The sequence below is a fragment of the Neophocaena asiaeorientalis genome, unplaced genomic scaffold (genome assembly GCF_003031525.2).
Source record: "Neophocaena asiaeorientalis asiaeorientalis breed wild unplaced genomic scaffold, Neophocaena_asiaeorientalis_V1.1 scaffold251, whole genome shotgun sequence".
Classification (NCBI taxonomy): domain Eukaryota; kingdom Metazoa; phylum Chordata; class Mammalia; order Artiodactyla; family Phocoenidae; genus Neophocaena; species Neophocaena asiaeorientalis.
In genome coordinates this window covers 10,282,904-10,307,957 of record NW_020173377.1, presented here as the reverse complement: position 1 = coordinate 10,307,957, position 25,054 = coordinate 10,282,904, and the positions used below count along the sequence as shown (strand labels likewise).

The following is a 25,054-nucleotide window of genomic DNA, read 5'->3' as shown; positions in this document are numbered from 1 at the left end:
AGTATATCACGCCACTCCCTTCTGGCTTGTAGGGTTTTTGCTGAGAAATCAGCTGTTAACCTTATGGGAGTTCCCTTGTATGTTATTTGCCGCTTTTCCCTTGCTGCTTTGAATAATTTTTCTTTGTCTTTAATTTTTGCCAATTTGATTACTGTGTGTCTCGGAGTGTTTCTCCTTGGGTTTATCCTGTATGGGATTCTCTGCGCTCCCTGGACTTGGGTGGCTATTTCCTTTCCCATGTTAGGGAGGTTTTCGCCTATAATCTCTTCAGATATATTCTTGGGTCCTTTCTCCTTTTCTTCTCCTTCTGGGACCCCTATAATGCGAATGTTGTTGTGTTTAATGTTGTCCCAGAGGTCTCTTAGGCTGTCTTCATTTCTTTTCATTCTTTTTTCTTTGAACCACAGCCACCCCTGCCTCTGCAGGAGACCCCCCAACACTAGCAGGTAGGTCTGGTTCAGTCTCCCCTGGGGTCACTGCTCCTTCCCCTGGGTCCCGATGCACACACTACTTTTTGTGTGCCCTTCAAGAGTGGAGTCTCTGTTTCCCCCAGTTCTGTCAGAGTCCTGCAGTCAAATCCCACTAGCCTTCAAAGTCTGATTCTCTGGGAATTCCTCCTCCCGTTGCCAGACCCCCAGGTTGGGAAGCCTGACGTGGGGCTCAGAACCTTCACTTCAGTGGGTGCACTTCTGTGGTGTAAGTGTTCTCCAGTCTGTGAGTCACCAGTTACGGGATTTGATTTTGCTGTGTTTGTGCCCCTCCTACCGTCTCATTGTGGCTTCTCCTTTGTCTTCGCACGTGGGGTATCTTTTTTGGTGAGTTCCAGTGTCTTCCTGTCGATGATTGTCCAGCAGCTAGTTGTGATTCTGGTGTTCTTGCAAGAGGGAGTGAGAGCACGTCCTTCTACTCCGTCATCTTGGTTTCCTGGATCTTGGGAATTTTTTTATTATTGATTCAATTTTATTACTGGTAATTGGTCTGTTCATATTTTTTATTTCTTCGTGATTCAATGTTGGAAGAGTGTATGTTTCTAGAAATTTATCCGTTTCTTCCAGCTCATCCATTTTATTGGTGTACAATTGTTCATAGTAATCTCTGATGATCCCTTGTATTTCTGTTGTGTTGGTTGTGACTTCTATTTCATTTCTGATTTTATTTACTTGGGATGTCTCTCATTTTATTTGATGAGTCTGGCTAAAGTCTTATCAATTTTGTTTGTCTTTTCAAAGAACCAAACTTAGTTTCATTGATCTTTTCTGTTGTTTTTTTAGTCCCTATCTCATTTATTTCTGCTCTGATCTCTATGATTTATTTCCTTCTACTAACTTTGCTTTTTGTTTGTTCTTCTTTTCCTAGTTCCTTTAGGTGTAAGATTAGGTTGTTTGAGTTTTTCTTGTTTCTGGTGTGAATCATTTAAGTGGACATTGACAAATGAGTAACTTTCTATGAGTCACCAACTTTCTGGGTATCCCCCTAATAAAGTGCATGCTTTTTTCAACTTCCTCTTAACTCAGTTTGTTCTCATCTAAGGAAACCCAGGGATATAGAAACTGTATAATGCGGTCACACATGCAGAAACTGAGAGGACGCTAGAGAAAGGATGCATATGGTAAAAAGTGCTGTCATTATGCCCTGTCAGCTTTTTTTCCAAGAGCCTCTTATTTTTCATTCAAGTACTTTGTAAACAAATTAAGTGAGGTAACTAGTGAGGAAAGGTATTGCGTCCTCTGCCCTTCAGTTATTTCAGAGTTGACTGTGTGTGATACATACCATGTCATTCAAAGGAGCCTTGAGGGACACCTGACCTAGTTGAGCAGCCATGCTTTAATAAAACTGCCACAATAAGTTATGGAATTTCTTACACAAGTGTGAGATTCCCTCAAAGACACACTGAAGGTTACTTAAATTTTAATATTTAGAGCATAGCATAGATGGTAGTGACCGGGTGGCTGGGTTGCATGATAACGATGGTGGTGACAGTGACATGACGAGCACGATTATGATGACGATGATGATGATAGTACCTATCATTTTAATATACTTACCATACGCCGAGGACAGAGTTACAATGTCATATATTAGCTCATTTAATCTTTACAGCATCATCATGAAGATGCTAAGAGTATACCTACTTTACAAATAAACTAACGTTTAAAAAAACTAATGCTGTTTTCTCAAGACCACATAGCTACTGGGTGGTGGATCCAGAATTCAAACTCAGACAGTCTGATTCCAGAGTGAAGATCTTTAATCACCATATCTGTGGTCTCCAGACTTTTTTGAACACACACTCTGTCAGTAAAACATTTTGCTGATACCCCTTTTATGTTTATTTATTAATAACTAATACTATACTAATATACTATGTACATAATAAAAACATATGTAAAGTATAAATGAAGAAGGATGGACAAAAGATGAAAGAATACTTGATTTTGTTATATTTATCAATGGTATCAATACAAAGCATTTTTGATATCATAAAAAGGTAATTGATGTTTTGATGAAAGTTATATGCTTGAATATGCTTCAGTATTTTTGAAATTTTTGTTTAATCCTTTCTCAATTAGTAGCTCAAAAGCTAAGTTCTGGGTTTTTTTCACTGCTTGGTCATAACTGGAAATGATGCATTAGAAAGATCCTTAGATCCAAATGGAAGATGGGCATCACTGGATGTACTTATGAAATCAAGATATCTGTGTTTCAGTTCTTCCCACCAATTATGCAGAGATTTCTGTTGAAATCCACCTAGTGAATTGTTGTCTTTTCCAATGTCAATCTATTGTTCTGCAAATGTTGCATCTTTATATATTTTTTAATTTGTTTAAAAGTTATTAAAACTCTTAGTACAAAACTTTTGAATACTGATTAATCATGCTTATAAAATTTTTTTCAATATTTTAAAGAGATTTTTAGAGATACATCAAATATATGGATGCACCCTGACATCACACAATAAAAGAATCATTTTGTTAATGATTTAATTTTTTTTAATGATTTAAACATTTAATGTTCCAAAAACATTATTTGCTTTCAAATTGCTCTCTCCATAACATCCTTTTTTTTTTTTTTAAAGAGTTTGTCTTTATGTCCAAGATGCTTGGTATTTATATATCTTGCTACTTGTGATGGCTTCAAGCCATCATTAGCTACTGTCTCCAGATAGTATGCATGGGACATAGTTCACTGTTGATGATGATTATCCATATATCAAATATTTTTCTCATTATTTTGCATTGGGGAGGGCTGGCCTCGTGATAGATTTGAAGAGCTCATCTTTGTAATTCTTAATAGGCTGATGAGGAGTGAGAGGGGAAGTTTGGATTCTGCCGTTTTCTTATTCATTTGTGCTGATATTATGTTTATTAATGTAACTGCCTTAGGCAGGGTTGGGAGGTGGGAAACTGATGGATCTTTAATGGTGTTACATTGCGTTCTCTTCCTGGGTTCTTTCAGTTTGGGGAATGGCCAGAAATCTTACCGTATATGAAGTGGGTGAACACTGCCGTTCTATAAGAAGGCTATTTTGGTATCAACAACAATAAAAATTGCTGGATGACAAAAGCAAGGCTCAAAGTGTGTGACATTCACAATCCAGTTTTTCAAAATATTCAAAGTACAGTATGAGCAAATGAACCTCATGGGGTTGGGAGGTTGAGTCTCTCAGTATTATCATGGTGGGGAAGTTAAATTGCTATAAATAGCCCTGGTCACTGACATTCCCTGCCCCTGCCCCAAACACCACTGCCACCAGAGTTAGATCACTCAGTAACTTTTAGAAAAACTGTATGGAAATTATGGAAATGTCAAATGTATATACATAAGTAGAGAAGTTAGTGTCATGAACCCTATATACCCATCCCTCAGTTTATTAACTGTCACTTCGTCGTCAGTCTGTTTTATCTATATTCCCCATACCTCCCTATTGAATTATTTTGAAGCAAATTCCAGACATAACATCATTACACCCATAAATATTTTAGTATGAATCTCCAAAATAGAAGGACCTGTTTTTGTAAACATAACCCATGGTACCATTATACTTGATAAGTTAACTTCCCTGAGGTCTCCCGAATATTTTTTTTTTTGTTCACTCAAATCAGATTCCAAATAAGGTCCATATATTGTAATTGATTGATATGATGCTTGTGTGTCTTTTAATCTATAGAGTTTTCTCTCCCCTATTTTAAAGTTATTATTATTTTGCTTGCAATTTTTTTGTTGATGATACCAGGTCATTTGTCTTGAAGAGTTTCCCATAGACTGGATTTTGCTGATTGCACTCCCTTCGTATTATTTAACATGAACATCTGCAGCCCCCATAAACTGGTAGTAGGATCCAGTGAATTATCACATTAAAATCTGATTCTTTTACAAGAATACCTCAAAGGCAGTGTTTGCATTTCTATCAGTAGTCACATAATAACTAGTTCTCTCCCTTTTGGGATCTTAATAGCCCTCGATGACAATTACCTAGATCCATTATTTTGAGGGGTTGCAACAGGTGATACTCTTTCTTTTTTCACCTACTAGCTGGAACAAGTCTGTAAAGAGAAAATTTCCTATATCAGTTTTTTGATTACTCTGAGGTACAGATCACACAAGAAAGGCAAAAAAAAAAAAGGTTGATACTTTCTCTTCATTTGTATTACCAAAATAACAGGTTGGTTCCTTAGCAACCTTGGAAGGTAACCGATTATGGTTTTTGTTCTGTTTTGGTTGAATACTGTTATGATTTGAACATACTTTATGTGACATTCTGTGTAGTCATTATTTTTATTGATTCTCAAATCATCTATGGCCAGTGTCAGGCTCCTCTAACTGGTTTCTGAATCCTTTTAAGAAGATCCCAGCAGTCTTTGATAGCTTCCTTAATTTCTGATAAGATAAGCGTCTTCATGTACAGTACATGCCTCAGACACGGAATCAGCAGAGGAACCCTGGGCAATTTTCATGGGAAATTCAGAGATCACCGTCTGGAAATCATTTTCATTACAAGCTTTGGTTTATCTTCCATTTTTTAAATATAAGAGTGTGTGTGTATGTGTGTCTATTTCTCTTCCTTTCTCTTAGATGCATAGTACCATAAAATATGCACATTTCTCTGCCTTTCGTTGTTTCTATTAACAATGGGTACTGGAGGTCATTCCATGTCAGTATCTAAAACGATTCTTCATTCCTTTCTTATAATTATACTGTACTGCATTGCATGGTGATTCAGTAGTTTCTTCAACCAGTCCCCAATAATGGACATTTGCTATTATAAGTAATACTTCAATGAATAGCCTTGCATATATATTTTCTTAAACTTGTCTCACTTAACTTTATAATCATAACTAATAGGTTAAGTACATTGCCTGAGGCCACACAACTAATAAGTGATTATCTGAGATTCAAACCCCACCTTGTTGTCTAGCTCCCAAACCCAGGTTTCTATTTGCTGTCTTTATTATTGCAGGATAACTAAAACATTGGGCCTGGAATTGTATCAGTTCAGTGTGGAGGTACTGCTGATTGGAAGCTCAAACTTTACTTGGCCTTTGATTAATAAAACTAAAGGAGAAAAGACTATTAGGTGTCAAATGCAGGGTTTTAGGAAGGAGACAACTTTCAAAACTTGGGTCCTTGGAGGGAAAAATAGAAGTTCTTGATGGTGGAAAAACTTGGGGTGCACCATTCCCAGCTGTGCTTGAAACTAATTCAGCCTTTTACTGGGGCACAGACCAGAAGCACACACATCAGTGAGACTCCCCCAGATCTCAGACTTGTCACTTGGGTCACCTTTGTTCAAGGAGAGCCACACTCTTTGTTGTTTGTTTTCTTTTTGGAGCCTCAGGAATATTCTGGAAGGATGGTGCTATTAGGAAGATAACAGTCTAGACTATATTCAAAACTCCTCAAATGCAATGCTTAAGCACCAAAGATTGTTTCTTTGGCTATTTTTCCTCCTGTCCAGGGTTACATAATACAACTCTGTATGTCCTTCCATAGAAAGGAATTTGGCTGTCTTCATAGCCAGATCTGACCCATGAAGACATTTTTTCCCTTTGGAGACTGTCTGGAAAATTATAAGTCAGAATTTACCTCTTCTTTTATTATACATTAAGATGTTGGACATGAACTCATACCATCCATTGGGTATCGTGAGGGTAATCTAGAATGGTAGTTCCAAAAGGGCAAGGTTGTTTCTTTTTTAAACTGTCATTGAGTCCTCAGTGCTTAGAACAGCGCTTGACACATAATGATGCTCAATAAATAACTCTTTGAATGTATGAACGAATGAATAAATGAATGAATAGATGGATGAATGAATTTGGGCTCCAGAAATTTGGTCAGTGTTGATATTAAACTTTAAGGATGGCCCATTAGTCTGCCTTGTGCAAAAATTACCAAGAGGGGGAAATGCTTTTTTCTTCTCACCTTTCTTCTTTTTCTTTCTCCTACCTTTGGACATCCTCTCCTTTTTCTGGAGTTTTTCAGCCAGTTCCAGAATGATGCTTCTCTTCTTCTCTACCCTCACCACAAGTCCAGACTTCTTAGTAGAGCAGATGTCAGCCTAGTATTGGTGTGGGATTGGGGGAGACTAGAGGGAGGTGAGGAATATTAGGGTAGGATGATTAGAAATTAATATTCAGGTTTTTCTTTAAAAAGCTTCTTAGAACTAAGAAAAATGGGGGATGGGGGTGGTGGTGGGATGAATTGGGAGATTGGGACTGACATATATACATTAATATGTATAAAATAGGTAACTAATAAGAAAGAAAAAAAAGAACTAAGAAAAACAAAAGCAAAACTCAGCCAATCAGATCTGCGGACCAAAAGGAAATAAGAAATTATAGTGCAGTGGAGGATGTAAAGCCTACATCCTGGTCTCTAATTAATTTCTAAAATCAAAGAGGCAAACTTCCAGAAGGTGGTCTCTGAGATGCTAAGACTTGGAATGTCCAGCCTCTGTATCACCTCTGCCATCTTGTGGTCTGCTTGGCTTTGTGTATGGCTTCCACGGGACACCTCGGATCACTCCCACTGCCATCTGCCCCCCTCTACCAACACAGCATGTCCTGGCCCCCAGGAGTAGTTTCCTCGGCACTCCAGTCCTTTGTGCCCTCCCAGCCTTCTGCTCTTTGCAGAAGCCTTGTCCCACATTGCCCCCCTTTCTGTTTCTGCTCCAGGATACTCGGCTACCCATGCTCGGTGTCCGCTGTGTCATCTTCCATTCATCCTGGTATATCAGAGGCCCACAAGGCTGACCCAACATTATCTGCTCTTCTCTGGGTTTCCACACCCAACTTCAAAGCTGCTTGTTCTTTGAAAGGAGGAGGTTTGTGTAGGAAAGGCTTCTGTATTTCTAAATGGAAGTGTGTCAATGCATGCACGTCCTGACATACCCTCAAGTGTTTCTTACCTGCACATTCACTGCTCTTGTGTTTGGCAACAGCCAACTCAGCTGCCAAGGGGCTGGTGGCTTTGTCTGCTGTGAGCCCTCAGGGCAGTGAACACTCCTGAGGGAGACTGTGGAGTCTACCCTGGGACAAGCCTCCCGGTTATGTGTTATGTGAGTAGATAAGTGTGTGTCCTCTCACCCAAGGTTGCCTGTCTCCAAGTTCATGCTTTATGTTAATTTATAATAAATGCAAAGAGGCAGGGGAGGAGGGAGTTCAGACAGAGGGGATCTAGCTTAGGGAATAGGAGGGGCCATCAGAGAGAGGTGACTTTATTAGCATTTTGCCAGAAAAGTAAGCTTTAGCCAAGTGAAGAAAGTGAAGGGAGAGGGCAGGGGGAAATGCTCTCCAATGGCAGTAATAGCCAAAAAAAGAACAATGCATCAGTGGAGTTGTGAGGACTTACAGAAAAATGACATTCGACTTCTTATCGCCTATAGGGGCAATGTTCTAGACACAGCATAAACGCATGTTGTTCCCCGACTGCAGACAAATATCACAATGGGTAAAAAAGCAACTTTCCTTAAAGAGATTTCAGTGATATTCCACGCAGTCTGTCCACGTGCTTACCCGCACATGAAATCAACACTGCTTGTCTGTTTGTTAGGAAAAGTGGTATCGCTCAAATTGCAGGAAATTTACCCTCTCAGCCACTTCCGAAAGGAACCCACACTGTTTCTCTGTTGGATAGAGCAAGGGTAATTACATCACCGATGCTTTTAAATTATCAGTAACAGAATCTTGGGGGAGGGAATTGAGCCAATAAGAAACATCATTTTAATAAGCCAGAACTCATTTGTGGATGCAGAAAGGTCTTCAGAAACCTCTGTCCAATCCAGCTGGTTCATATTGCAACAAGGCGTTGGGCAGTGGAACTGGAGAGCACTGATGGCTTTTTACTCTTTGCTACTCTGAATCTCAGGACAAGCTTGAGTGGGAGGATTTTCTGTTCTCCCCTGTGCAGGCCTAGGGCTGCATTGTGTGTGCTGCTATATTTGGTTCCCTGTATAGAAAACTCGTACGTGTGTGTGTGTGTGTGTTGTGTGTGTTTAATCAACCTAGTTTATTTTTTAGAGCAGTTTTAGGTTTACAGAAAAATTGAGTGGAAAGTACAGGGTTCCCACATACTTGGCATAGCCCCTTCCCTCAACAGTCTCCCCTATTATTAGCATCTTGCATTACTGTGGGACATTGGTACAACTGATGAACCAATATTGATACAGTATTATTAACTAAAGTCCATCGTTTATATAAGGATTTGCACTTGTGTCTTTAGTGTTTCCCAGCTTCAGAAAACCTCCCGACTTTGTCCTATTTCTTCCCTCTGCCACTCTGCATAATGATGGAGATTGTTGGAACCAGTTAAGATCTCCACATCCCTCCAAATACCACAGTAGCCTGAATGGTAACTGCTGATCTAGTGTGTACATTCTTTCACTGTCATGACCGACAGGACAAGGTTCTGACGTGCATCAGTTTTGGTGAAGCCCCCCAGTTTGTGAGGTGTTACATTAAAGAATCTTCTATAACTTCTACGTAGACTGCATTCAGATTTTTTCAGCCTTTTCTCTGGAAATAATTGCTACTGATACGTTCACTATTAAACCTCATAAGACTCACTGAACTGGTGTTCAGTGATTTCGTGATTCTGCGTGTTGCCGTGCTGGCCTTTGCAATCTGGGCTCCAGCCAAGTGAAACTATCTGCTGTTCCATTTCCAGTGGGTTGTTGTGACTTTAATTTTGGATCGTCCTGTTGTACACACTGGATGCTTGTGCTGAGAGCATCTTTTTTTTTTTTTTAGTCAGCATGGTTTAAATTATAAACTGACAAAAAGAAATTCTTACTCTGTCCCCCCATATAGGTCCCACATTTTATCATCTCTCTCTCTCTTCTCTCCTTCTGTAACCCCATCATGAATGCCCTTTTCATTCATTCTCCCACGTTCCGACCGACCCTCCTTCCTTCTCCCCAATATTCCTATCTCTGCCAACTAAGATTTTAGACACTATTCAAGACCCGCCTCTCCTTAGGTGTCATTTAGATTGCGTGAAACCTTCTCCTGGTTCTTCTCTGAACCTGAGAACTCATGAGTGTTCTCTGATCCTGTGTGCTCTCTAATCATGTCAGATTTGACATGTCATGAAGGAAACGTTTCAGTGGTTTTTGCCCATCCTACTTTGAGTTAAATCCTAACTCTGCACTTAGGCACATAAGACCTTGCACCATGTTCTGTTCCCTGCTTCCCTCTCTAAGATCTTACCCTTCCACTCTCCTCCTGGCTGCCTTCCTGGTAGCACTAATAGCTGGTCAAGTTTGGTGATTCGCTAGATCACTCTGATAAGGTCCCAGAGTGTGGTCCATATACCCTTGGGGGTCTACAAGATGAGTTCCCTAGCAATACTAAGACACTATTTGCTTTTTTGCCCCAGTGTGTTGACATGTGCACTAATGGTGCAAAAGCCATGGTGAATGAACCTGCTAGTGCCAAACCATACTAGTCATTGTCGTCCTTACCGCCACTTACTCACTGTTTAAAAACTGCCAGACTCACTGGATACTCTTCTTTTTTTTTCTTTTTTTTGCGGTACGCGGGCCTCTCACTGCTGTGGCCGCTCCCGCTGCGGAGCACAGGCTCCGGACGCGCAGGCTCAGCGGCCATGGCTCACGGGCCCAGCCGCTCCGCGGCACGTGGGATCCTCCCGGACCGGGGCACAAACCCGCGTCCCCTGCATCGGCAGGCGGACTCCCAACCACTGCGCCACCAGGGAAGCCCTGGGTACTCTTCTTGATGAGGCGGTAGACATTATTGGTTTCATTAAAATTTGACCCTGAGTACACCCTTTCAATACTCTGTATAATGAAATGGTAAATACACATAAAGCACTCAGACTGCATAACAAAAGCAGTGATTGTCTCCTGGAAAGGGACTGGACTGATTGAGTTGCCAATGAACTAGCCATTTTTTTGGTAATGGAGCATCAATTTTACTTTGAAAGAACAACTGAGAAAAAGAAAAAGAAAAGAAAGGAAAAACTGAGGTTATGCAAATTTAGTTGTTTTGCCGATGTTTTCTAGAAAATGAATGGAGGTAGCCTGTTAATTCAAGAAAAGCAATTGATAGTATTTTTTGCCAGTGATAAAATTTGAGCTTTCCATCCACCAGTATAGCTTGACAGTTTCCTAACACCTAAATGCTTCTTTAGTGATGCCAGTATGATAGTAAATAACACGATTTTTTGTTGTTGTGTAATGAAATGTATCAATATTTGAAATATTTTCATAACTCAATGAACTACTGTTTCCCTATAACCAATGCATGATACTTTTAAAAAACCATGCATGGAGAAATGATTCATTCAAAGAGCAAGCTAGACCAATGAATTTTTTTTTTTTTACATCTTTATTGGAGTATAATTTCTTTACAATGGTGTGTTACTTTCTGCTTTATAACAAGGTGAATCAGTTATACATATGTTCCCATAACTCTTTTCTCTTGCGTCTCCCTCCCTCCAACCCTCCCTATCCCACCCCTCTAGGTGGTCACAAAGCATGGAGCTGATCTCCCTGTGCTATGCGGCTGCTTTCCACTAGCTATCTATTTTACGTTTGGTAGTGTACATATGTCCATGCCTCTCTCTCGCTTTGCCATAGCTTACCCTTCCCCCTCACCATACCCTCAAGTCCATTCTCTAGTAGCTCTGCGTCTTTATTCCTGTCTTACCCCTATAGACCAATGAATTTTAATGTAATAGAGTACAGAAAGGTCACAAGGTTTCCAATTTTACATTGCAACAAACTTTTAAGAAAGTACCACTAGTTGAGCTTTGGTATAGTATCACAGATAATCCACATCTCTCTCAAAGGGCTATTAAGATATCCCTCCATTTTCCAACAGCGTATCTGTGGGAGGTTTCTTCACATGCTTCCAGAGTTTCTTCACATGCTTCAACCAAAACAGCATATTACAACATTGAATGCAGAAACAGACTTGAGAATCCAGCTGTCTTCTATTAATTTTTGAAAGAAATTTGCAATGCTGTATCACGTTGCCAGCCATTTCACTAATTTTTTTTTTTTTAACATCTTTATTGGGGTATAATTGCTTTACAATGGTGTGTTAGTTTCTGCTTTATAACAAAGTGAATCAGCTATACATATACATATGCTTCCATGTGTCTTCCCTCTTGCGTCTCCCTCCCTCCCACTCTCCCCATCCCACCCCTCCAGGCTGTCCCAAAGCCCCGAGCTAATATCCCTGTGCCTTGCGGCTGCTTCCCCCTAGCTATCTACCTTACTACGTTTGTTAGTGTGTATATGTCCATGACTCTCTCTCGCCCTGTCAAAACTCACCCTTCCCCCTCCCCATATCCTCAAGTCCGTTCTCCAGTAGGTCTGCGCCTCTATTCCTGTCTTATCCCTAGGTTCTTCATGACATTTTTTTCCCTTAAATTCCATATATATGTGTTAGCATACGGTATTTGTCTTTTTCTTTCTGACTTACTTCACTCTGTATGACAGACTCTAGGTCTATCCATCTCATTACAAATAACTCAATTTCATTTCTTTTTAAGGCTGAGTTATTTTCTTAGAGTGTTATTTAGGTTAACATGTAGAAAATGTATTGTTATTTTTGATTAATTCATCAATATCTTAAACTCCCCAGTTTTAATTTCTATTACAGTGCATATCAGTAGATGTAAACTGCATAAACAAAAGCTCCTTTGGAGTCTTCAGTAAATTTTCAACATGTAAAGAGACTTGAAACCAAAATATTTGAGACTCGTGGCAACTTGAACAACTCTCCATGAGGACTTTGACTCTAAGAATTCATATCTGACCACCTGTCAGAAGATTCTGGGTGAATACTGCCTGAGTGCTTCCAAATTGGAAAAATATAGTCTTATTTTTTAAAAAACTAGAAGTGTTGCATTCAAGGATAGGACATTTGATCCAACATTTAAGAGCTTTGCAGTGTGTATACAGGCTACTTTCTCCTTCCCTTCTTTGCCTCTACCTGTATCCTTTACCTCCTCTCATCCCATCTTTAATCCAACGATTAGTCTGTCTCATTCTCTAAATTCATTTTTCCTAATTTTTTTCCTCTTCTACTAAATAAGTATTTTCTGAGAGAATTCCAGGTTAGTGTTTGAATTCTGTTCCCAAGGTCACTTTTCTTGGGTCATAGAACACTTCGTTCTTTCTCTCCTGCCCAAATAGGTCTTTAGGAATAACACAGTTGGTTGGTCTATTATTTAATGATTTAAAAATTCAAGTTGAATTTTGAAAGGTAGTAATTGAGTTAAAGATATTTAGCTGCTGCCCTAAAATTTTAAAAAAGGAGCAAGAACTTCTATATATCGCAGATTAAAATTTTTTTTCTAAAGAAGCACTTTTAAAAATGTGGTAGATGGATAAAAGATAATAGTACATATCTGTGTAAGCTATAGCTAGTACATAAAACCTGTGATTTCACAGGTATTATTGCTTAGAGTTTCAGTTTAAAAATGAAGTTATTTGAAATATATTCAGGACAAAATTTAAAGTAGATAGTAGTGTGGTTGGTATATAGAGAGGGCATACTTAGGAAAAGATTACTTGAATGGTTGAAATTTAGGAAAATCACGTTCCAAAGAGAAAGCCAGGATTTACAGCCCCAGCATAACTTCTCCCTCTTCAATACTTTTGCCCTTTCAGCTTACATTTCAGAATTATTGTCATATTTTTCTGTAATGAAGCCTTTCAGATTGATTTATTTCCTCAAGCAAAGTGAACAAAACTCACATAAAACAGCTTTTTTCAGGATATGTTGTATAATTGTACGTAATATAGAAGGTGATAAAAATTTTAGGGAAATAAGTAAATATTTGGTTAGGATGATACGATTTTTAATTTTCCTAAAAGCGAGACTTCATTTAGGGTAGAATATATTTTAGTCTGGTTGTAGGAAGAGGAGATTTTATTTATGAATAAAATTAACGGACGAATATAAATTTTGATAACCTTCAAGGAAAGGAAATTAAATAAACATTACCCTCATCTCTCTGGACTAACTTAAGCTTTTAAAGTACTTGTTGAGGGACTTCCCAGGTGGCGCAGTGGTTAAGAATCCACCTGCAAATGCAGGGGACACGAGTTTGATCCCTGGTCTGGGACGATCCCACATGCCACAGAGCAGCTAAGCCCATGCGCCGCCAACTATTAAGCCTGCGCTCTAGAGCTCACTAGCCCCAACTACTGAGCCCACATGCTGCAACTACTGAAGCCCAGGTACCTAGAGCCCGTGCTCTGCAACAAGAGAAGCCACTGCAATGAGAAGCCCACACACAGTAACGAAGACCCAGTGCAGCCAAAGATAAATAAATAAATTTTAAAATAAATAAATAAAACGAGTGATTTTAAAAAATAGTAATAAAAAATAAAGTACTTGTTGACATCTTTGTCAGTTTTCTGTAATGGAATAATAGTTTCTTTTTTAAAAAAGAAAAAACATAGCTCACATTAATAGATTGTAATGTACAGTGCTCACCTTATACTTAAGAGAAGGACTTCATGTACGTGTATAATTAAAACATCTCTTGAACACCCCACACGGTTTTCTACTGCCTTTTCTCTATGCTTAGAATGCTACCATTTTAGAGTCATTCTTTCTGGGTAAGCATTGCTTCTTCCCTCTTTCATAACACAATTGCTGCTCTCATAGGCATATTAACCAATCAGCACCTTAGGAAGTATGCTTTTTTTCATGCCTATAGAAAGTCGTATGTATACATTAGGAAAGCATTTGGCTGCAAGTAAAAGAAAAAATGCAATGACTTGAACAAATATCACTTCATTTTTTTCCTCACATAATGAGAAGGCCAGAGATGGACATTTTATAAATATTTGAGCAGCTCCTCAAAAATATAAGTACCAACACAACCTTCCTTCATGGTTACACAGTAGACACCACAGCTCTAGACAATCTATTTGTATTCTCAGCAGAAGAGGGAGGCAGCAAGAAAGGAAAAGGTTATACACCCAGATAGGTTCCTTTTTACTAGGATTTCATTCAAAAGCTTTTCCAGAAGACCCTCAATACCTTTCTTCCTCTGTCACATGGCTGCCTGTAGCTGCAATGGTGACAGGAAAAAAGTACTTGGCTTTTCAGCCTCTAAAATGGGAAGAACAAGGGGGGGTAAATGTAACTTGAAATGACTGAATAAACAAGAAAAAGGGAGCATTGAAATAAGATTAAAAGATTGAAAGGGGAAAGGAAAAACTAAATCCTAACAATAATACTTCTTAGTTTCGTTTATTCATTAAGTCCTTACTCTGTGTCATATACTGTGCTCCATGTACCTTACATATATTATGTCATCTAGTTTTCACAAAAACCCTACAAGGTAGATAAGATTATCTCCAATTTACAGAGGAGAAAACCAATGTTAACTACGTGCCCAAGGACTTGTAGTCAAGCTGGGATGTGACCTGAGTTGGTCTAACTTCAACATTTCCTCTCCTGAGACCAGCACTTAGAACGTGTGGTTTTCTCTTCACTGTGGATCCCATTTCACTCTTCTCCAGAATGCTGCAGTAGATTACAAACTGCCTGAAAGGCAGTGGGAATCTTCAGGCCTTGCTTAATGAGGTGGATTGAAGCAAGAATGCTTGAAGAGTTCTAGCAAATGCTGCTGCTGCAGCACTTCTCTCTGCAATGATTACCTTTCATCGGTTCAGGCTTTCTGCTCTCGGAACTCATTACTTCAATTCTGAATTCTGATCTGATGCACAAGTGGTTTCCTTACATATTGAATGCTTTGAGATGGCCTTCTATTTTAGGAGGATTCTGTTTGTAAGCGGCTCAGAGAAGCCTGTTTGTCTATTTAAAGTTGTACCGTCCGTTACTCTGGGCCAATTATCTTGGTGTGTTCATGCAAGGTCACCTTCAGGATTCAATCCTATCTAGATCAGTTACTTTTACCCAGAGATAAATTCTGTCCTACAGATCGGTTCTTAGACTTGTTATTTAAGGGAGTTCCTAAGAGAGATTTTCATTCACTTCTACAGTCAGCAAAAGGATGCTAGGGAATCAAAAATGAATATGATCTCTGACTATACTGTAAGAAAACAGAGCTAAGACTGTGCCTTGGTCGTTTTATATCTTCAGAGCTTAATACTGTGCCTGGGATATATTAAACACTCAGTAAGCATATGTATTCATTCAACGCATAATTGGTTAGAGCCCATTATGTGCCAGACACTAGAAGCACAGCAGTAAACGAGACAGATGTGCTTCTTGTACCTGTGAAACAGATGCTCTTATAGGGAGAGAGACAATGAAAAGAAAGCAGAATTGTAAAATAAAGAAACAAGGCCCAACTGTCCATCAATAAGAGAATGGATAAATAGTGGTAGAGTCATACCATGTTGTACTACTCAGCACTGAGGCTGACCAAGTGATCGCTACCCCCAACCATGTGCCAGAATCTTGTAATGCTTGATTGCACTGACATCAGGTTCAAAAACAGACAAAATCAATCTGTGATGATAGAAGTCAGGTCACCACAGATGTAGAGAACAAACGTGTGGACACCAAGGGGGGAAAGTGGCAGTGGTTCGTGGTGGGGTGAACTGGGAGATTGGGATTGACATATATACACTAATATGTATAAAATAGATAACTAATAAGAACCTGCTGTATAAAAAATAAAATAAAAATTAAAAAAAAATGAAATGAAAGAGATAGCTAGTGGGAAGCAGCCGCATAGCACAGGGAGATCAGCTTGGTGCTTTGTGACCACCTAGAGGGGTGGGATAGGGAGGGTGAGAGGGAGGGAGATGCAAGAGGGAGGAGATATGGGGATATATGTGTACATATAGCTGATTCACTTTGTTATACAGCAGAAACTAACACAACATTGTAAAGCAATTATACTCCAATGAAGATGTAAAAAAAAGGAAAGGTTACCTTTGGAGGGGGGTAATGCCTTTGGGGACGTGCAGGAGCTTCTGGGGTCCAGGTCATGTTGTTTATCTTGATAAGAGGATTGGTTCCATGGGAAAGTTCACTTTGTGAAGATTTCTCATGCTTTGTGCTTATGAGGTATATTTTTCTACATGCAGGTTATAATTCAATCAAATAAATTTATCTTAGAAAAAGGTAAATACTGACTGTCATAAAGGCTGTGGAGGAAATGCATAGGGTCTAGGGCAACTTGGATTAGTTTGGGGGAGCATCATGGTAGACAGGGTGGTCTGGGAAGACCTTCGTGGGACATGCTGGGTAGGCTGAGTCTTCAGGGGGAGAAGTTGGCAGCCATGGGGAGAGGCAGGGGAAGAGCAACTCAGGCAGGGGGAACGGCAAGTGCAAAGGCTCCTGGGCAAGAAAGGTTAGGGTGAATTTGAGAAGGAGAAAAGAGGCCAGTGTGGCCAGAGCAGAGTCATTGGAGAGCAGAGTGAGACGAGACAAAGCCAGGAGTGGACAGTGGCCACATCATGAAGGGCCCTGGGGCATTTAGTCTATGGCCTGCCCCTTATCATTGGACTCTTCTTTTGTCCCAGAGTGTGCTAAGATCCATGGCTACATCATCCCATTTCCTAGTCACCTTTCCAGCAACCCTAGGAAATAGGTTTTATAATCCCTATTTTATACTTGAAGAACCAAAGGTTAGAGAAAGTAGCTTTCCCAAGGTCAGCCACCTTGGAAATGAGTGGTATTACTAGGATTTGAACCCATATACCTTTGAGCCCAAGCCTACATTCTCAACTCCTGACCCTGCCTCTGAGCACTGGTGTTCCAGTAAAGAACTACTCCAGAGCACGATGCATGTGCCCTTAGGGCTGTGAACAAAGTCCTGAGCAAGTAGAAAACTCCAGCTGGGGAAGGCTGGGAAGGAGCCCATGGGCTGGATTTTGAAGATACATGTGGAATTTTCCCACAGGCATGCTTTCTCAAGGGAACAGTCTTTGCCTTTCTCAAGGCGAAGACTCAAGAGGATCAAGCTTCACAGCAGCTGATGTCCGTTGAGCATACATGCCGTGCCAGGTTCTGCAATGGCTATTTTACGTATCGCAGTTAACCCCGACAGCGATTGTATGAGGTTGCTATTGGCACCATTTTACAGGTAAAAAATGCTGAGGTGTCCAGAGGTTAGCCGTTTGCCTAGTGAGACACAGCTAGTGAGTTGATTAAGTGGACACTATGCTTGTTAAATTAGTGCTGAGAAAAGTAGTGAACACGGACGGGCAGGTGCCAAGCCCAGATGCAAGCATAGCTCTGCTACGATAACCCGTGTCCCTAACTCTCCTGCCTGGAACTTGGGGTATCCAGGGAAGTGGGGTATGTTTTGTGGGGCTTCATGACGTGAGTTCTCTGAACTCAACTGAAATGAATGTTCCTGGAGGCCTCCTCCTTTTTTTTTTAAACCATCCCTTTTGTGGTAATTAAAAAAATTTTTTAATTTTATATCATAGTGCAGTTAATTTACAATGTTGGATTAGTTTCAGGTATACAGCAAAGTGATTCAGTTATACATATATCTATTTTTCAGATTTTGTTTTGTGAATTTTATAGTCTGTAATCTCTCTCCTCTGAAACCCTAAACCATACTTTTGTTTGTTTTTGGTATGCTGATACCCCAGTGCCTAGCCCTGGCTGGTGAGTTGAGAGGTCAAATGTATTTTGTTGACCTCAGGGCCTGGGGCAGGACCAGGCAGGGGCTACCTGCTCTGTAAATATTTCTTAAAATAAATGAACACTAGGCTTATTTAACAAAAGGTTAGGGTGATAATGGATTTGGCCTGGGTCAACAATCTTTATGCTTCAGATGGTGTTCACCTTATTTGATTTCACATTACTTAAGCACTTAAGGCAAAAGCAGGGTTTATGGATCTCCCTTCCCTCTCTTGCCCCATCACCCCACTCCATCCCACCCCCGAAATCATGCAGAGTTAGTATGAATCCAGACTTGGAAGGAATTCTGAGCAAGACATTCTGTGAGATGCCTCTGGTGGTGCTATGCTGTAAAGGTTTGAGACTTAAATCCGCCTGCGTGAAAGAAATTCACATGATGATGTCATTTTTATGAGCAAATCAACCGCTGCCTGATATTTCGGTGTAAATGATTTCAAGCACATACAAAATCACTATGATTTTCTGTATAACTCCGCTGATAACCAATATCGTTGCGTCAGAACAGGAAAGCTTAAGCGGCTTAGAAGTGAGTTCATTCCATGCGCTAGGCCCACGCTGTACAGTATGGTAGCTACTAGCCACATGTGGCTACTGAAAAGTTGCAGTGGGGTTATTCTGAATTGAGATGTACTTTAAGTGTAAAGTACATTAGATTCAAAGACACAGTGTAAAAAAAGAACGTAAGATAGTTCATTAATAATTTCTCTAATGATTACATGTCAACGTGATATTATCTTGGCATGTTGGGTCTAACAAAGTATATGAAAATTCATTTCACCTGCTTTTTACTTTTTTTAATGTGACTAGAAAATCTAAATTTACTAGAAAATGTAAAATTATACTGACATTGGGCAGTGGTGCTCTAGAACAAAACAGATATGAATGTGATACAAAACTACCCCCTCTATATCTGCCCCCCAATTCACTATTCCCCACTTCTCCCAAAGTACAAAAATTAGCTAAAGCACCCCGACTTTCATCTATGTCTGTTCTCAAAAGTCTGTTTTGATTCATTTCCTGATGGAGTTAAAGCTCATGTGAGGCTTCAGTCTCCTATAGCTTGAAGCTTTATTTTCTGGTAACAAGACTTATATTGACTCTGATGTTGCAAACACTCTAAATGAATATACAAAATCATAATTTTAAAGAACTCATGTGATTGAGTAGCTATAACCATCCCCAGGTAGTGAGTAATAAGGATTATCATCATTTTTCAAGTGAGAGAACTGAGGCTAGGATAACATTCATTTATTTAAACCCGGCCCTATTCCAGAAAGGCTTTTAAGTCTGTGGCCAATTCTGAGAACCTAAGTGGCTTTTCCAAGATGACACAATGGTCGATAGAACTGAGCCTGGAATGATCTTCTTCCTCTTTCTACTAGAGCAGCAGTTCTCACAGTGTCCCATTGTCAATTAGAAAGTGTGACTTTGCATAAATAATGGTTAAAAGAGTAAAGTTTTTAGCTGACTTTGTTTTTCGATAAATTAGAACTGATGAAAGGATATTCAAAAATAATTTGTCTTCCATATACTTCAGTCATTCACTCATTCATTTAACGTGAATGCCTGCCATGTATTAAAGCACTAAGTTGGCCCTGGGGAAACATCAAAATAGCAAGGAAAGGCAGATCATCTAACAAACTTGACCATAACTAACAAGTAGTTAGAATAAATGATGTGCCCCGGAATGACTTAGCAGGAAGACGTAGGTTAGGGTTTGGGAAGGGCTTCATAAGTTAGCACTGCTCATGCTGAGACTGAAGGACAGTGGGACACAGCCAGATAAAGAATGGAAGAGGAAGAATTAATAGGAATCTTTCAGGAATGCTTTCCTATGTGGGGAAGAAAGGGGGCTTGATGAGGCAGGGAATTACACATAACCTACTGCCCGAATTATCTATGCCACACCCTGGAAGTGTATCTTGGACCTAAATATCACCTTTCATGTGATCATGAATGTAACAACAGTAAAGTTTGAAAACCTTTGTATATTGCCATGCTGCACTTAGCAGGGTATTTTCCCCCAAGCTTTATTGAGATATTATTGAAATATAATGTATATAAGTTTAAGATGTCTGATGTGACAATTTGATACATGTATATATTGTGAAATCTTACCACAATAAGGTTAGTTAACACTTCCATCCTCTCACATAATTACTGTTTTTCTCTTGTGGTAACAGCATGTAAGATTACTCTCTTCACAACTTTCAAAATAGAGTATTGTTAATTATAGTCACTATGCTATACGTATTAGATGCCCAGAACTTACTCATCTTATAGCTGGAAGTTGGCACCCTTGGACCCCATTGCCCCTACCCCTCAACCCCCGGTAACCATTATTCTAGTCTCTCTTTTTATGAGTTCAGATTTTTTAGATTCCTCATATAAGTGAGAACGTACAGTATTTATCTTTGTCTGTCTGACTTATTTCACTTAGCATAATGCCCTCAAGGTTCATACGTGTTGTAAAAGGCAGGATTTCCTTTTTTATGGCTGAATAATATTCCAACGTGTGTGTCTGTGTGTGTGTCTCTGTGTATATAATAATCCAGTGTGTGCGTGTTATATATATGTATACATGTGTATATATGTGTGTGTGTACATATGTATATATATATCCACACGTGTGTGTGTGTATACATACATATATCACATTTTCTTTATCCATTCATCCATTGATCGGCAGGTAGGTTGTTTCCATGTTCTGGCTATTGTAAATAATACTGCAATGAACATGGGAGTGTAGATATCTCTTCAAGATAGTGACTTCCTTTCCTTGGGATGTATACCTAGCAGTGGGATTGCTGGATCTTATGGTAGTTCTATTTTTAATTTTTTGAGGAACCACAGTGGCTGCACCAATTTACATTACTACCAACAGTTCATGGGGTTCCCTTTTCTCAACACTTTTGCCAATACCTGTATCTTGTTGTTTTTTTGTGTTTTTTTATGTGATACGTGGACCTCTCACTGTTGTGGCCCCTCCTGTTGCGGAGCACAGGCTCCGGACGCACAGGCTCAGCGGCCGTGGCTCACGGGCCCAGCCGCTCCGCGGCATGTGGGACCTTCCCGGACGGGGGCACGAACCCGTGTCCCCTGCATCGGCAGGCGGACTCTCAACCACTGCGCCACCAGGGGAGCCCTGTATCTTGTTTTTTTGATGATAGCTACTCTGGCAGGTGTGAGGTGATAGCTCATTTTGGTTTTGATTGGCATTTCCCTCATAATTAGTAAAATTGAGCACCTTTTCATGTACTTGCTGGCCATTTGTATGTCTTCTTTGAAAAATTGTCTATTCCAGTCCTCTGCACTTTTTTATTCTTTTTTTTCTATTGAGGTATATGAGTTCCTTACGTACTTTGGATATTAACCCCTTATCAGGTTGATGGTTTGCAAGTATTTTCTCCTATTCCATAGGTTGCATTTTCATATTGCTGATTGTTTCTTTTGCTATGTGGAAGCTTTTGAGTTTGATGTAGTCCCACCTGTTCATTTTTGCTTTTATTCCTTGTGCTTTTGGTGTCATATCCAAAAAAAATCACTGCCAGGACCAATGTCAAGGAGCTTTTACCCTATGTTGTCCTCTAGTAGTCTTAAAGTTTCCGGTCTTACATTGAAGTCTTTAACCTATTTTGAAATAATTTTTGTGAGTGGTGTAAGATAGGAGTGCAGTTTCGTTCTTATGCATGTGAATATACGGTTTTCCAACATTATTTATTGAAGAGACTCTCCTTTCCCCATTGAGTATTCTTAGCTCCCTTGTCAAATATTAGTTGGCCATATATATGTGGATTAATTTCTGGGTTCTCAGTTTTGTCCCATTAATCTACGTGTCCGTTTTTATGTCAGTACCTTACTGTTTTGTTTATTATATCTTTGTAAAGCAGGATATTTCAGACCACCTGAGGGGCCTGTGCAATGGTGTGTTGAAAAAACCATCTCCCAAAAAAACAAAAACAAAACAAAAAACCAAACAAAAGAATCCAACCCTGATTTGTAGCATTTGCCAATTTCCATGGTGTAAACACTCCCACCTTGGCTGATGTCTAGCTTCCAATAAAAAAATCATTGAATGCAAAATTGGGAAGAAATGTGTGGTAGCACCACATTTTATATCATTTCCACCATACAAATACATAGATGTAAGTGACCTCAAAAACTCAGATAATAGCAAATGTGATAAAATAACCAGGAAGCATTGAATTTTGAGTGTGTCTTACCCTTGTTTTCAATATAATTTAGCTGTAATTTATATTAATTTTTAGTAATGGCTTTGTTTAACAACTGCCTCACAGAATTCCCACGAATATAATAATCAGCTCCCACACGCCTGTATAAGCCAGCTCTAGCACGTCAATGGGCCTGGCATCTTCAACATAAAGTAACTGTGATCCTTGTCTAGAGAAATTCCTCACTGTCCCCTACTTCTCTGTTTCTTACAGATCAGCAAACAGCAGCTGCAGACAGTCAAGGACCGGTTTCAGGCTTTTCTCAATGGGGAAACCCAAATCGTGGCTGACGAAGCCTTTATGAATGCTGTCCAGAGTTACTACGAGGTAAGATTCACCGGGCAGAAGAATGCCAAGACTGCTTGAGCCTGAAGCTCAGGGTTTCTGAACTACTGGTCAGTGAGAATAGTAGCCTTGGCCTTCTACAGGGCCATCCCTCCTGAGCCCAAGGGGTTGGTGATTGGTTACAATTTAAAGGAAAACAGCATGTTGTTCGGCAGGGTATGGGGGGAGTGGGGAAGAAAGGCTACTGTTTGCCAACCGATTGTTATAACAGGCAGAGTGGTGAGTACTTTATGTACCATTTCTTGTTTGATCTTGACAACAGTCTTTGAGTTAGGTACTGCTATTATTCCCATTTTACTGATGAAGAGACTGAGGCTCAGAGAAGTTAGGTTAATTACTCAAGGTCACACAGCTGTTAAAATGCCACAGGCTAAGACTTGAACTCACTTGGAAGCATTTTCCCACCACTCACCCACTTTGTAAAGGATGGCAACACCTCCAAAGGATGTTGCCTTCACTAGCTTCCTTGTTCTTTCCATTAAAATGGTGCTGTGAGTTCTTTTCTGCAAGTTAGAACAGCATCCAAAATGCAGCACTGTTCTCAGGTAGAAACCTGTAAGTGAGAAAATATATCCTGAGTATATACCATAAGTGAATTTTCACCTCTAGACTTCAGAGGTTTATTTATCAGTAAAGTGAAGTTGGAATTCCACTAGTATTTTAAATTTTGTAGTTATTCTTTCAGAATGTGCACATTTGCTATCGTTTGTACGTCATTAATGAAGTGAACATGCCATATCTTCCTATTGGTGATGTTTACCTCACATACATATCATTTGGTCTTTGAAAGACATTTAACTTTGTATTAATCTATTTTCATCTGAACCAGATATTCTCTGTATTTGGAATCCTGTGCCCCAAATGTCTTACCTATTGTCAAGGCTAGATTAAAACCATTAGAAACCGCCCCCTAAGCATTAAAAAACGGATGGAATCCTGCCATATGCAATTCAACCTAATAACAATAAATTGTGTTAGGAAACCCAACAGACTTCTGATTTTTCCCCCATGGGATTGCTTTGCCGATTTTCTTCCTTCCTTTCTTTTTTCAATTATTAGGTAGAAAATTATTTTAAAACAAAAGCAGGTGCTCCCACTTTGCTGATGCTCCAAGTACATGCTGCTTCTTCCCATTGGGTGCTCCATTTCTCAGAAGATGCTTTAAAAAAGTTATTTGATTGATTCGGTAAAACTCTCCTTCCTATTGCTACAGCACTTGACTCCTTCTTTCATGGAGAGAGTGGAGCAAGATTGCAATTAGATCTTGTGAAAATATTATTGATTTGTTTCCTAATTAGCCTTTAATAGTAAACAGGCTTTGTCTCTGTGATGTTTGCTGGGTCCATCTACAGACTCATCTTGCACACCGTTTCCTCCATGAAGTTTCTGTTTGGATCTGTTCTAGACATCTGGTTTGTTTTCATATGTGTCAAATTTAAACATTTTTTCATTAATACAAGTAGTATTAATGATTGCCAATAAGGGTCGAACTTGGTGCTTTCTCTGATGTGACACATTTTTTGGTTGGATTTAAGGGAGAATGGAAATGAGGTTTGTAATCACAGTGGTGGTATGGTAGTGAATAACCTAAATATATTTAAGAAAAGTTCTGTTTAGAAACCGCCAGAGAATGAAATTAATTTTTCCCCCTTTTGTCAAAATCCAAAACCCCCCTGAGACCAAGTAGTTCCTTATCAATAGTTCTCCATGTTTAAAGTCATTCACCAGTTTGTAAACTTGTAGCTTGCAGATCTTAATGAGAAGGCTCATTTGACTAATGATATAAATTACAAGAAAGTGCCACTTCTGTCTATTAATTAAATTTGAAAATTAATAGTCATCTACTTGCTAATGAGTCTCTGGAAATTACCACGACATCTATAGTGATCCTGATATCTTCCTCTATCGTGGCTAGTTTATTTGAAAGAACTTCCTTTAAGTCTGGTGAGAATACAGACATTAAGAAATTACTGAATATTTAATATAAGATCTGAGCAACAGGAAATAATGTGGGGTATTAATTATTTACCATAGTCATTAGCAAAGCTTTAGAGAGTCTTAAGATTCATGTTTCCTGGGAAGCCTAATCCTCTGAAACAGGTCCCCAGTCAAGGGATCAGGATTAATCGTTCACTGGCGCACACTCCAGGTTGATTACCCATCCCTTTCTCTCTCTCCCTCTACTCTTGGGCAGTGGAGAAGCTCGTGCGTCTTTCTCTGCCCTCCTCTGGGATGCAGCTGTTTCCCTGTCAGTATCTGTCCCAGGCAGGACTCTTTGGATTACAAGTACAGACACCTAGGTCAAACTGGCTTAAGCCAAAAGTGAGATTTGTTTGCCCAAGCAGCTTAAAAGTCCAGGGA

General features: G+C 39.5%; 1 protein-coding gene across 1 annotated transcript in view; it reads left to right on the top strand.

Annotated features, from left to right (window-relative positions):
* Positions 1–25,054, top strand: part of CADPS (calcium dependent secretion activator) — a gene marked incomplete at its 5' end in the record, with an annotated part of 468,533 nt that overhangs the window by 83,914 nt on the left and 359,565 nt on the right. Inside the window, one exon of the mRNA XM_024746317.1 lies at positions 22,562–22,675. Coding sequence (XP_024602085.1) covers positions 22,562–22,675 — 114 coding nt within the window. The remainder of the gene's footprint in view (positions 1–22,561; positions 22,676–25,054) is intronic.